General features: G+C 38.0%; 1 protein-coding gene across 9 annotated transcripts in view; it reads right to left on the reverse strand.

Moving 5' to 3' along the window:
- IL18 (interleukin 18) overlaps nt 1–13,407 on the reverse strand; it is a 17,822-nt gene continuing 4,415 nt past the window's right edge. For 3 of the 9 annotated variants that reach the window (XM_043995957.1, XM_043995960.1, XM_043995962.1), the window contains exons 2-6: nt 8,056–8,154; nt 7,021–7,032; nt 5,542–5,682; nt 4,159–4,295; nt 1–1,218 (exon numbers count right to left, since the gene is read on the reverse strand). In XM_043995957.1, coding sequence (XP_043851892.1) covers nt 1,000–1,218; nt 4,159–4,295; nt 5,542–5,682; nt 7,021–7,032; nt 8,056–8,154 — 608 coding nt within the window. In that variant the 3' untranslated portion in view covers nt 1–999. The remainder of the gene's footprint in view (nt 1,219–4,158; nt 4,296–5,541; nt 5,683–7,020; nt 7,033–8,055; nt 8,155–13,407) is intronic. The other 6 variants (XM_043995958.1, XM_043995961.1, XM_043995959.1 and 3 more) reach the window with 3 other exon arrangements.

The following is a 13,407-nucleotide window of genomic DNA, read 5'->3' on the forward strand; positions in this document are numbered from 1 at the left end:
GATTTATTGGTGACCACTTATTAGATATTTTAGACAGTATAGCTAGAATTTAGCCCCTTACACCATTTATACATTAGAAATTTGAAAATGTTACAAATCAGGGTTTGCTTTACTGTTTTCTTGATTATTGACTTAAGAAAGCAATGGATAAAATGTTAATAATCCAGATTAAACTTGTCCCGCTTAGAGAGCCAGTTGTTAAATATTTCCCAACACATCCCACCTAAATGTGAGGAAATGAAGGCATGGGTCAGCATGTGGGCAATAGGAATGGGAATGGGAAGGGAATAATGAATATAGGAGCTGTTACAAGGGAGGAAATGGATAGAACTTGGTGCCTGACTATCCCAGGGAGAAAGGAGATGGGGGCCTTACAAAATAAAGATTTGTTGAATAAATGAAGGTTGAAGATGACATCAGGGTGTTGAGTCTGTTGATCTAGGAGATGAAAGGCAAAATAAATATTAGGGGAAGTGCTCTGAGAATAGCTGAGAAGTGAGAGATAACTCCAGTTGGAGGGCTCAGGGGAGGCTCCATGGAGGTTCTTGGAATGAGCCATGATGGGAGAAAAGCCAAGATGAGCCAAAGTGCAGATTAGGCAAGGGGGATGGCTTGTGTACTTATATGGCACACAGGTAGGAAAATGTCAGGAAACAGGAATTCTGTTTGTTTGAAATGCAGAGTTTGTGAAGAGGTAAGAGTAAGGAAACTGAGGCTCAGAAAGGTTAGTTGAATTGGCCTTGCCCAAAGTCACACTGGGAGTGTGACCAGCTATGATACAAGAGTCACATATACCTTTGTTTTGTTTATATCATTGTGCTCATTGTACTGGGTCTTTATTTCTTGATTTTGCCATTTTAATTATGTGGATGAATTTTTTTTAGAACTCTCAAGTCACTGAGAATTTTTATGTATGGGGATATATTTTCTACTCATATATTTTATTTCTCTGTTGTCCCAAGACATTTTTTCAAAGTGGTTTTATGTGTCTTTTTTTTTCTAGCAATATTGAACAATAAACATCATAAACTCATCATCTTCTTGATAGCCTTCTTTTAAAACAAGTTTAAAATAGCCCTGCTGTTCCTTCTTACAAGCCAGAAAATATCCTGGGTACAACGAAGACTCAAATTGCATCTTCTCATGACCTATAACCTTCTTTTGGTAGAATATAAAATCACTTTTTGTAGCTGCAATATGATTTGGAGTAGCACCTTCCTATGGAGAAAAAAAAAATGTTATACATGACACTGGGCCCCAGATAACCTGAGTGTGTATGGTTTATGTACAAACACTATACTGGTTCAGAGCTAAGGCAGGGTGCCTACTATAGAGAAAAACTATTTCTGGACATGGGAATGCTGCTGTCTCTAAGATGCCCCCTCACCAACTTATTCTTTAGAGAGAGGTCAAATTGATATTCTGCAAGCAGAGGCTTAACCATGGCATTGCCCTTCTCAAAAAATACCAGTGGCTTCCTCTTCTTCTAGAGGAAGATGCAATGAAACCTCTCTGGCTTTTAAGACCCTTCACAATTTGGATTCAGTCTGTTCTTCCAGTTTTATTTCACATTAATCTCCTTCATATACTCTATGTTCTAGGCAAACTGGCCAATTTGCAGTTCTCTATTTGTGACATTCTATCTTACATTTTTGTGCCTTTGCAGAGGATTTCCTCCTTCTCCTGGAAAACACCCCCTCCTAATCTCCACAGAATCTCTGGTTTCCTTCAAAGTTCACCTCCCTCCCTGCACTCCTCCCCAGCTAGTACTCTTCCCCAAGGAGATTACTTTGTATAATGATTGGAATGATGCCACCTGCTGGAGAGCTAATGTAGGAAAGCTCTACCATGAAGAGAAGGTGTCTGAGGGCAAGCCATGTGGTCAAGGTCCTTGGCATCAGGAAGTGACGTTTGCTCGTGGGTACTGTCTATCAAGGTTAACAGCCAATCACTTGAGGAGCCTCCCATTTCTGGGAGGAGGACATGAAGTAGGAAGTGGACACTGGCAGAGGGCTTTTTGTTCTTTTGGTTCCTGACCTCACCATGGTGGTTCGGATGATGGGATCTCTTAGAAATAGTTAGATTTTTACCTTTCTCTCTGATCCTAATGCTCTTTAATAAATACTTAAACACTTAAATACTCTTGCTAAAGCTTATAATTTATTGGCGACCATTCATTAGATTTTAGATAGTATAGCTAGAATTTTAGCGCCTTACATTTGTATCTAGTTACTTACTTAATCTAGCATTTAGTTTTTTGTTTCTTTTTTGGCGGGGCAATGAGGGTTAAGTGACATGCCCAGGGTCACACAGCTAGTAAGTGTTGAGTGTCTGAGGACGGATTTGAACTCAGGTCCTCCTTAATCCAGGGCTTGTGCTTTATCCACTGTACTACCTAGCTGCCCCTAATCTAGCATTTAATATCTAGTATTTAGTTAACATTTCATTTTCCATATACATGTGTGTGTTGTTTCCTCATCAGAGTGTGAGTTCTTTGAGGGGAGGGACTATTTCATGTTTGACTTTGTGTCCATAGCACTTAGTAGGGTGACTAGAATATAGCTGTTCTCGAGTTTGTTGAATGAATGGTACTTCCTCCTTCTTAACTCCAAATCTTATTTCCTAGTCTACATCCTTTCTCTCCTAGCACAGGATACCTTTGAACATCCCTAGTCTCTACTTCTACCTTTATTTACACCTATGACAACTAAAATCTAGGAGGGTTGATAAGAAGTAAGTTTGGTGGCAACAATATATGCTTTGGAGGTTTATATGGTATCATGGATAATTCACAAAGTAGATCATTACCATAGGAAGACAGTCAAAAGTATATTGGTAAATATTCAACAACCAGTGGGAAAATGTACATATTACAAATTTTAAAAGGTTCTGCATTATTGACATTTTCTCTATCACTGTATTAAGTCTAGAAATCAATAAAACAATAAATCAAATCCCAATTTGTAGCATTTGCTGATTTCTAACATGTAAATGCTCACAATTAAAATTTAATGATTGGTTCTCAAGAACTGGTTCAACCTGGCTCTAGTGCATCTCTGGAGATAATGAAAAATGACTGTATACAGAAGAGGTTTCCTTCCCTGGGGAGCCATATACCAGCCTTAGAGTAACATGGTAGCTTACTGTATACTGTATACAGCAGAGGTATCAAACATACACCAGGCTGCATTGAGGCCTGCAACACTCCTGCATGCTTCTGAGCCCTATTAAAATGCAACTGGGAAATATTTAACAAAATACCTAAAAATATCATAAAACATAGATGATGTTAATATGTGTTTTTCTAAGTCAATATGCAGACCATTGGGATTTTTATATACGGGTTAGTGGTCCTATTTCTATTTGACTTTGACCCCACTGATATACAATATTATTGGATGCAACCACAATGGACTTGTTAGACTTAGGTAGCTGTTCATGGGATTTAGATCTGGAAAGGAATCCTAGAGCTCATCTTCTCTGACCCCCACAATTTATAGAAGAAGAAATTGCGGTCTAGAGAAATTAAGTGACTTGTCCAAGGTCACATAGGGAGTAAGTAGCACACTTGGTAATCAAATCCAGCTTACTTGACTCAAAATTCAGTTATTTTTCTTCCATACCACACTAACCCTCGGCCCAGGTGTGCTAGAGCCAGCTCTAACCAGCTGACAATTGTGAAATTTTCAATGTGGGCATTTATACCTTGGAAATCAGCAAATTCTACAAATCAGGGCTTAATTTATTGTTCTGCTGATTGTCTGGATTTTAAAAAGTAATGGAGAAAACATTAATGATCATATTAAACCTAAATGTGTGTGTATATATTTTCCTCCCAGAGAGCCTGTTTGTTAAAAATTTACCCACATACCCCTCTATTGCTCTATAAACATTGCTTGAGCTCAGCAAGAACTCAGAAGGCTCAGGAAATGAAGTCATCACTAGACTGGAGGCCTAATGACTATAGGCTAAATATAATAATAAAAACATTATTAATAATCTAATTTAAGCCTCAGAACACCCCTGCTCTCCACTATCATGGCTCTCTGCCTCTTGTTATTCCTTCACTTGGCATTGGGTTTGGACTCTTGAACAAAAAGTCTTTGTTCATTATTTGTCACAATTTTCCATCAATAAGTTTAGGACGTTCAGTCTTACCTTAAAGTGAAGTTCTTTGTTCTGGCAGGACAGACTATAAATCTGGTTTTTACTCTTCACCAAGATGGCTATTGCCATACCGCTGGGCTCAGTCTCTTTATAGGCTTGCATTATAAAAATAGTTTGCGGTGCATTTGCTGAGGACAAATATTTATATATAAATTAGAATCCTAGTTAGAAAAAATTGTTTTTAACCAGATACTTAAATGAAGGGAAATTTCTACAAAGACCCTTTGCCAATTTTATACTATGTGTTCCAACAATTAGTATTCTGTATGTAATTGGTCAGAGCTGCAAAATGTGTTTTGCCATACACCTGCAAATAATAGCTTCCCTGAAAGACTGTCCCCAACTCTGACTATAGCTTTTAGGTAGCTCAGGGTTTCATTTCTAAACACAGAACTACTCTGCAAGGCTCAGTGTTGTGTTGTTTATCCTTTGTTCTCAAAGAGAACCATGACAGATGTCATGACTTGCACTGAATTGGATTTGAGTGAGGGAGGGCTGTGCAAAGTCACCAGCCTCACTCTCTCCTCCAGAGCCACCTGGGTCCAGTGGCAAGATATGTTATCAGGATGACTGGAGATGGCCCCGGATATTTAAGGCAACTGGGGTTAAGTGACTTGCTCAGGGTCATACAGCTAGTAAGTGTCTGAGGTGAGATTTTAACTCATGTTCTCCCAACTTCAGGGCCAGTGCTCTGTCCACTGCACTACCTAGTTGCCCAGGGCTCAGTGTTACTTAGTACTGTATCCCTGAAAGGCTTCCAGAGGTATCCCTGAGGGACAAACTGCTGCATAAATCTGGAGCAGTCACTGCATCTAACAGCTCTCCCTGACATTCCCAGATCTGGGATCTGATGAATGGAAAAAATTGGAAGCTTTTTTTAATTTTATGAGGCAAATTAGGTTCTAGTTAAAGTAAAACTATCTGAAATGTTGCTGTACTTCTCTTTGACTTGGTTTGGTGGCCACCATAGAAAATATCATGGGAAGGCATTAAGGGCCAAGTTTTACACTCAGATAAAATCTTATTCCAGTGAATGGCATTATAAAGACAGGCTTAGCATTACAAAAAGAAGGCTAATGAGAGCAGTTTTTGTGGAGAGTTACTAGCTTAACTCTTTAATAGGTAAGGCAAGGACAGACTGAGCTGGGCATACTAGATTTTGACGTGAAGACTCAATACTTTGCTCAATTCAATGAGGCTGGACAACAACCAAAACGTGAATTTCTGGAGAAGTTTGTCATTTATACATGTAACTCATTCTCCATTACTTTTAGTGATGGTATTCATCTTAGAGAGAAAAGCTTAAGTAGGAAAATAGAGCAGGAAGAACCAAGGTAGTGATTTTAGCAGTGATAATTCAAATAAAAACAATACCTTGAATCTCATAATCAGTCATATCCTCGAGAACAGCTATGTCCATCCCACTTTTTTTCATGAGAACTTGATTGTTCAAGTTTCTTAAGATTGCTTTTTTGGGGTCTTCGAGCTTTTGGAAGTCATCTGATTGCAGGAGATCTACAACATGCATTGAATACCAATCATAGAAATATGAACTTTTCTTACTGAAAAATTAGCAGCCTCTCCTAACAATCAACAGTGATGATGTCACCTTTTAACTGCTCTAAACAAGAGACCTAAAGATATAGAAAGAAGTGCAATCTTCAAGAAATGCAAAGGGTTACTGCATAAATACAAGAGAGGAGGAAATTTTTCCATAGACTGTGATTGATTCTATTTGGCAACCAGTGTAAAGTGGTGTGTGTGTGTGTGTGTGTGTGTAAACAGAAGAGGGACACTGCTTCTATAATGAAAGGGATAAGAGGCACTTCTAATCTTCTCAATTAGGGCACCACTTGTGGAGCTAGGCTTTAGGCTGACTTATTTTTGTGAGGTACAGGTCCTTTGCTCATAGTTCAAGGGAGAGGAATCAATAGACATATCCCAAATAAGAAGCCAGAAGCTATTTTTTTCCCCTTATATGCCACAGAGTGCATGGCTCCATCTAACTCAGTTGCCAATTGTCTTTGTTGCAACCAGCGTCACTGGTGACCAATAAGAGGCTGCTTCATCATTCCAAAGCAAGGGACCATCACAAGTTTCACAGAAAGGGCTCAGAGCTCTTGCCTCATGCTATGAGAGGCAACCCAGTGCTAGAAATTGGGGAGTTTCCCTGATCACCCCTGCTAAATTACATTAAGAAAGAAGAGTCTTAAAAAAAATCAATGTCTAGTTGAGGAACTAGAAGTAGGTAGGGGAGTGGTCCTTCTCTTCAACCAAAGGGGACATCTGTTATAGAGAGTGTTTATTTATGGGGGTTTACTGTCTAAAGACCAAAAGCCCAGCAATATAAGGTTGGTTCTTTGTCTCCCCTAGGCCACTTTCCTTAGGGCATGACTGAGAGTGGGAGTAGAAACAGCAGCATGGAGAGTCTTTGTTCTTGTGTCCTAGATGGGTATACATTCCTCCTTGGTGTCCTGCCCTATTCCCCAAGAGTGGCTCTATTATCCCTTGCTCCATTTTCATGGGTTCTCCAGTTATGTTAAGCACTGCTTAGTGGTATACATTCTCTTTGCATAGAATGTTTTTTGTTTTTTTTAAAGAGTTGCAGAATTTCCAAACATCAGAGGACACTTAGCAGTAGTCTCTCTTTGGTAGTATTTTTCACTTTATGGGAGAAATACAGAACCTATACCCATTTCAGGAGGAATATTGGTTTCCCAAACCAAATATAAACCATGTCAAGTAAGTCTTTTTCTATGCTGAGCATGTTGGTAAAGATGGCATATGTGGATATGCATTCTCAAGCAACTCCCTGTAGATATGGTCCAAAGCAGAGAAACAATCATACGTTACCATCGTCTTCAGCTTCAGAAAAAAGAGAGAGGGAGGGGAAAAAAAGAATTATACCATTACATTTTGCTTCAAAGAAAAACATTTTTATTTTCACCTAGAATATACTTAGTCTATTCCAAATCTTCCTTTTTCTCCTTCCCCATTCCCAGTTGCCACTGGGAAATGAAGAAAGCCCCAAAATATCATATCAAATGAGATAATTTAGGGTTGGCATCTTAGAAAACAGATGTAATAATTTAAAAATAGGTTTTATAAGTTCAAAAGCTCAAATTTCTCAAAGTCAAATGGAAATGTCTATAAAATAATTATATTTACTCTTGAGGTAAAGATATTTTATTGGGCACATGGAATTAAAGGCTTCCCAAAGAGCCTTCAATAAAAAAGTCATTTTTACAATATTTGTAAGAACATCTCTTCACTTATACATGTAGTCATCTCTTCATTGAAATTGCTTAAAATTTAAAACTTAAGGGATTCATGCTATATGCTACAATTTTGCTGTGAAGAACACCACCACTCTGCAAACTTACTAAATTTGGTGTTTTATAGGTCTGTCAATTTACTCAGCTTAGATGCTACTTTCTCTAAGAAGCCTTATCCAAATTTCTCTTCACCTTTCACCAACCTGCTGGAAGTGATCTCTCCTACCTTTGAGCTCCACTAGCACTTTATAACTCTCTTACTGTCCAGATGATAATTTTAAATTTTAATTACTTTTTCACTTGTCTCTTCTTTTGGGTTATAAGCTCCTTAATGGAAGTGACTGTATCTTCTTTACTTTTGTATCTCCCTTAGCATTACACATGGAGAGTGCATTTAACATAGTAGGTACTCAGTAAATATTTACTGAATGGAATTTGACATTATATATACTTATACTGTATGTATTAGGGAAAATCCAAAGGTGTCACCTTTTTTTTTAATGGAGCAAACATTCTCAAATATTAAAATGGAAGTCAAGGGATTTACTCAGTAGGATACTTCACAGCAACTTTTTTTGATAAGTGTATGATGAGCCTTATGATAGAGATTTACCTTTGAAGTAAAGGGTACCATCTCGAAACTCTATCTCTATAAGGTTGATAACATTGTCTTCTGAATCACAGTACATTTCGTCAGCCATTTTTCTACCTACTGAAAATACAGAACAGATCATTGAGGGACAATTGCAGTTCCTTATACGTTTTGTATTATCTCCTATTCAGAAACCAGAAAGTACATCAAGGCCCAGGCCATGGGCAATCAAGTTTCTTAACTTCCATTGTTAGTTGATAAGCTATTCTAACACTGTCATTGGTTAGTAGTTTGTGGGGAAGAGAAGAACAACATTTTAGGAGAGATCAGGAAGAACTGAGAAAATTGAGAGAAAAGAAGAAATAGAAAAAGCCAAAAAAAAAAAAAAAGGCAATGGGGTTCCCATGAGAAAAGATCATAAAGAATTGGTTTTTTTTTTAATTCAGAGAAAAGGGATTAATAATACCCTTTGTCATTTTTTTCCTTTGATCCAGAACCATATTTTCATAGGCATAGGGAATTCATGGTGAGGAATCCTACAGCCAATGCAGATCAACTTATGGTCTTAGGGAGTTGGCACTGATGGGTTAAAGGACTTGCCTACAATGGCACAGGGTCTTGAATCCAGGTCTTTCTGACTCTGAGGCCAACCTTCTAGCTAATATGCCATGCAGCTTCTCAATTACAAGAAAGTGATGGGAGACTTTTGTTAACATTGCAAAACTTCACAAAGATCTTGCTTGTGGTTGTCTTTTTGGAAGAAATCATAGCAAAAAAGTAGAAGGGAGGTTCAGAAGTAGCTTTTTCCAGTCTTGACTCCTTTTTGCCTGAGAAATTTTTACATGACCCTGGGTATATAGGTATATAAAATAGGTATATATAACCTTTTGTTGTTTTGTTTTTTTCCATATAAGTATTTTATTATTTTCCAGTTACATTTAGAGATAGTTTTCAACATTTGTTTTTATAAGATTTCTAGTTCCAAATTTTTCTCCATCCCTTCCCTCCCTCCCCCCTCCCCAAGACAGCAAGTAATCTGATATAGGGTTATATAACCTTTTAGTGTTCCCAAATTTTTCACGACCCCCACATTTGGTTCCAGAGACCCCACACTGGGTCATGAACCATAGTTTAAGAAGCTAGGGTCTAAACAAAGAGGGATAGTATAGACTTTATCTCTTAGGATCCTTTGGTGATAGTTGGATTGAGAAATGTAATAAAGCAACTAATTAACCTCCCCTTAAACCTAATAGTGGTAGCTTGCTAATCTAAATCATTCCTTTGTTTTATATGTAATATCTAGCCTCGGCAAGCAAGTTATAATTTTATAGGAGAAAATCAGTAGCTTCCAGAAGCTACCAGCTGATAACTCACTGATAGCCTTTATCCTACTGGGAATTTGGTGTATTGGGCTCCAAAGTGGACTGTCACTGAAAAATTAAGTTCATTGATCTTGGGGGACACCAACATGCTAAACTGGATGCAACTAACCAGATATGGATAATTAGTTGCCCTGCCTAACTCTGAGTCCAATGAATCAGATTAAGAAGAAACAAAATGAATACAGCTCTCTAGTGTCCTAGGCCTCCTGCATCAGAAACTATGGATATTCCTATAGTCAGAAAAGCAAGCTATGACTCAAAAGAAGTGATCCCTTTGCTAAGAAATATGGCAGAAACTGAGAAGAGCACTTTCTGGAACTTTCCTTACAGAATTAGTGTGATGTAGCAAAAAGAGACTTTAGAGTCAAAGGATGTGGTTTCAAATCCTAGTCCTTGGATAAATTAATTAGCCTCTTTTGGCCTCAGTTTCCTTAGCTAGATGAGACTTAGACTTGATGACCTTTAAGGTTCCATTTATGATTCTATAAGTGATTTTTTAACCCGTGTAAGACTTTATATTTATCTCTGTTAAATTTATGAACTATGTGCTATAATTGGGAAATTAGCCTTAATACGGTGTGTGTGTGTGTGTGTGTGTGTGTGTGTGTGTATGTATACAGAAAAATACATATATTTTTCCAGACTTTTTGGGTGGGGATATAGCAGTATGTTAGAAAATGTTTAATACGCTAGGGCAGGGTGTGGGAATGTACTCATGACACACTTTTTTGTATTTTTGTATTTTTATTTTTTTGCGGGGCAGTGAGGGTTAAGTGACTTACTTGCCCAAGGTCACACAGCTAGTAAGTGTCAAGTGTCTGACGCTGGATTTGAACTCAGGTCCTTCTGAATCCAGGGCAGTGCTTTATCTACTGCACCACCTAGCTGGCCCCTCATGACACACTTTTAAGTTTAATCTACATGATAAATATTTTCTCTATGACTTTCTTAGGTCTAGACAATGAACAAAACAATAAATCAAGCCCCATTTTGTAGTTTGTAGTTTCTGAAGCTCACAGAGCAAAGTTAACAATCACTGGGTTAGGGCTGGCTCCAACACAGCCAGTTTCTTGGATATAGGCCAAGAAAATGAGAAACACCACCCAGATTTCACCCAGGTTGTTTCAGGCGATGAGTAAGTCTCTGACATAGGTGTAGTTTGGCCATTATTTCATTATGGCCCGAATGCTTCATTTACTAACATGGAAGAGGGATTTAAACTGTGGTGAGGATCTGACTAATTTTATATTATTGAAAATTAATATATTTCCAAGTGATCAGGATCTAAAGGAAATTGGAAACAGTAAAATTTAACTCCTTAAGGGAAGGAACTCTTCCATTTTTTACTTTTTCTCTGTGGTACTTAGCATAATGTCCAGCAAACATTGAATAAAATGTGATCACTGTTGGCATGCTTAAGAGAAATAAAATTCTTGGTCAATTAGAACATTAATAAAAACTGAAACATACCCCACAGCACTTATATAAAAACTATATTTTGCTTAGATATTAATGCTTATCATAACTATCAGATTTATGGTCATAACACTATTGAGTGTCCAAAAAAAGCTAATAGAATTTTTTGCTGAAACTAAATGGTTTTTTTAACCTTATCTGGAAGTGAATCATAATTAATATCATAATTCACATTTACATAGAGCTTTAATATTTGCAAAGCAATTTCCCTACAACAACCTCTTGAGGTAATATAAACATTACTATCCCATTTACAGGTTGAGAAAATGAAGATCAAATGAGTGATTTGCCAGTGGTCACATAGCTAGTAGGTATTTGAGCTGGGATCTGAACCCAGGTCTTCTGACTACAAATCCAGTATTTATTCTTTCTGTTCTTTCTTTTACACCATGTAGATGGAATCTAGTGCTTTTCTTCTTAGCTATAGATTAGATTATATTAGCACTATTTAAGTCTTTCCTGGAAGGGGTCAGGGAGAGGCTGCATGGAAAGAGAATGGGTTTTGTTTTGGACATATTGAGTTTGATCTGTCGATGGGACTGGGAAGCTAGGTGGAGAAGTAGATAGTATGCTGGGCCTGAAGTCAGGAAGACTCATCTTCCTGAGTTCAAATCTGGCCTCAGACGCTGCATGACCCTGGGCAAGTTATTTAACACTGCTTAAATTTTCCTAATCTGTAAAATGATCTGGAGAAGGAAATGACAAACCATTTCAGTATCTTTGCCAAGAAAACCCCAAATGGGGACAAAGAATCAGATGTGACAGAAAAATTACTGTATGTGTCTATGGGACATCAAGTTTCAGATGTCCAATGGGGGTCCCATAGTTACCTGTGCTGTAGGAAAGATCATTTTGGTAGTTGAGTGGAAAGATAGATTGGAATGGAGAAAGACTTAAGGCAGGGAGACCAATTAGGAGACTATTGCAACAGCCCAGTTTAGAAGTGATGACAGCCTGAACTAGAGTGGTGACTGTGTGAGTAGAGTGCATGGAATATAAATAAGAAATGTAGAAAAAGAAACAAGATTTAGCTAAACCTATAATCTCAAAAACAGTTGATACCATCTTCTATAATCTTCTCCTTTGTTCCGGTCCCTGATGAAAAGGTGGCCCTTTGACTCACCAAGGTCAATTCCTCTAGTAGTATCCTTGATTCTATCCCCTCCCATCTCCTTTGGCAGATTTCTCCACTTTTTTCTCTCTCCTTTTCACCTTCTTCAATGCTCCCTCTTTTTGGCTCAATCACTGTTGATTGATGAAATCATTCAATCACTACAAACACTCCCAAGTCTTTTCTGTCCTTAAAAAAAAATCACTGCCATCCCTTCTAGTTATCTCCCTATTACCCTCTTCTTGTGTCCTGCCAAACTCCTAGAAAAAACTGTCTTTTCTCATTGCTTCTACTTCTTTCAAATACTTCTCACCCCTTGCACTTTAGCTCCCATTTCATTTGACATGTCCCCTCCAATGGTAACAATGATCTGTTAATTGCCTTTTCTCAAACATCCTTTTTGACCTCTTTGCAGCACTTGACCCTATTGACTACCCTGTCCTCTCTCTCCTAGATGTGCTTTCCTGGGTTTTCATGCTACTGCTTTTAGTTATTTTCCTGTTTGTCTGACTCCTTATTCTTCTTTACTAAATCAGGTCAGGTACAACTCATTCTAAATATGAGTGCATCCTAATGTTCAGTCTTGGGTCCTCTCTTCTCTTCCTTCTCTTTCTTCACTTCTTTCTCCTCTCTTCTCTCTCTCTCTCTCTCTTTTTTTTTTTTTTTGGTGACTTCATTGACTCCAATGGACTTATCTCTGTACAGATAACTCCAAGATCTATATAGCCACCCATCATTTTTCTCTTGAGTTCTGGTCATGCATTACCAGTTGTCTGCTGGACATTTTAAATTGGGTGTCTCATAGACACTTCAAACTCAACATATTCAAAACAGAACTTGTCATCTTTCTTCCTTTCTCATTTTTATCTCAAGTACTACCAACCTTCCAGGCGCACAGGTTCCAACCTTGGAGTCATCCTATACTCCTTACTCTCCCTCACCTCACAAATATTGTTGATTGATTCTATTCCTATGATTTCTCTCATATTCATCTCTTTCTCTCTATTCACCTTATTACCCATCCCAATTCAGGTTCTCATCACATCATGCCCAGGCTATTGCAATTATGATCTCCTAATTGATATCTTTGACTCATCCATCCTATCCACAATTGCCAAAATGATATTATTAAACCAAGGACTGAATATGTTGCTCCTTTGCTAAATACTAAATAAACTCCAGTGGCTCTGTTACATGTAGAATCAAATACAAACTCCTCTGTTTCATATTTAAGGTCTTTACCGCCTTTCCAGGCATACTCTATACATAACATTACTCCCTGCTACACACTCTACCTTTTGGCCAAACTGGCCTTCTGCTGTTCCATTTCCAGTCTATATGCCTTTGCTCTTCTTCTCTCCCCACCTCCCCAATTCCTGGAAAGCCCTCCTCACTAACCTTTGG

Source organism: Dromiciops gliroides, chromosome 3, assembly GCF_019393635.1.
Source record: "Dromiciops gliroides isolate mDroGli1 chromosome 3, mDroGli1.pri, whole genome shotgun sequence".
Classification (NCBI taxonomy): domain Eukaryota; kingdom Metazoa; phylum Chordata; class Mammalia; order Microbiotheria; family Microbiotheriidae; genus Dromiciops; species Dromiciops gliroides.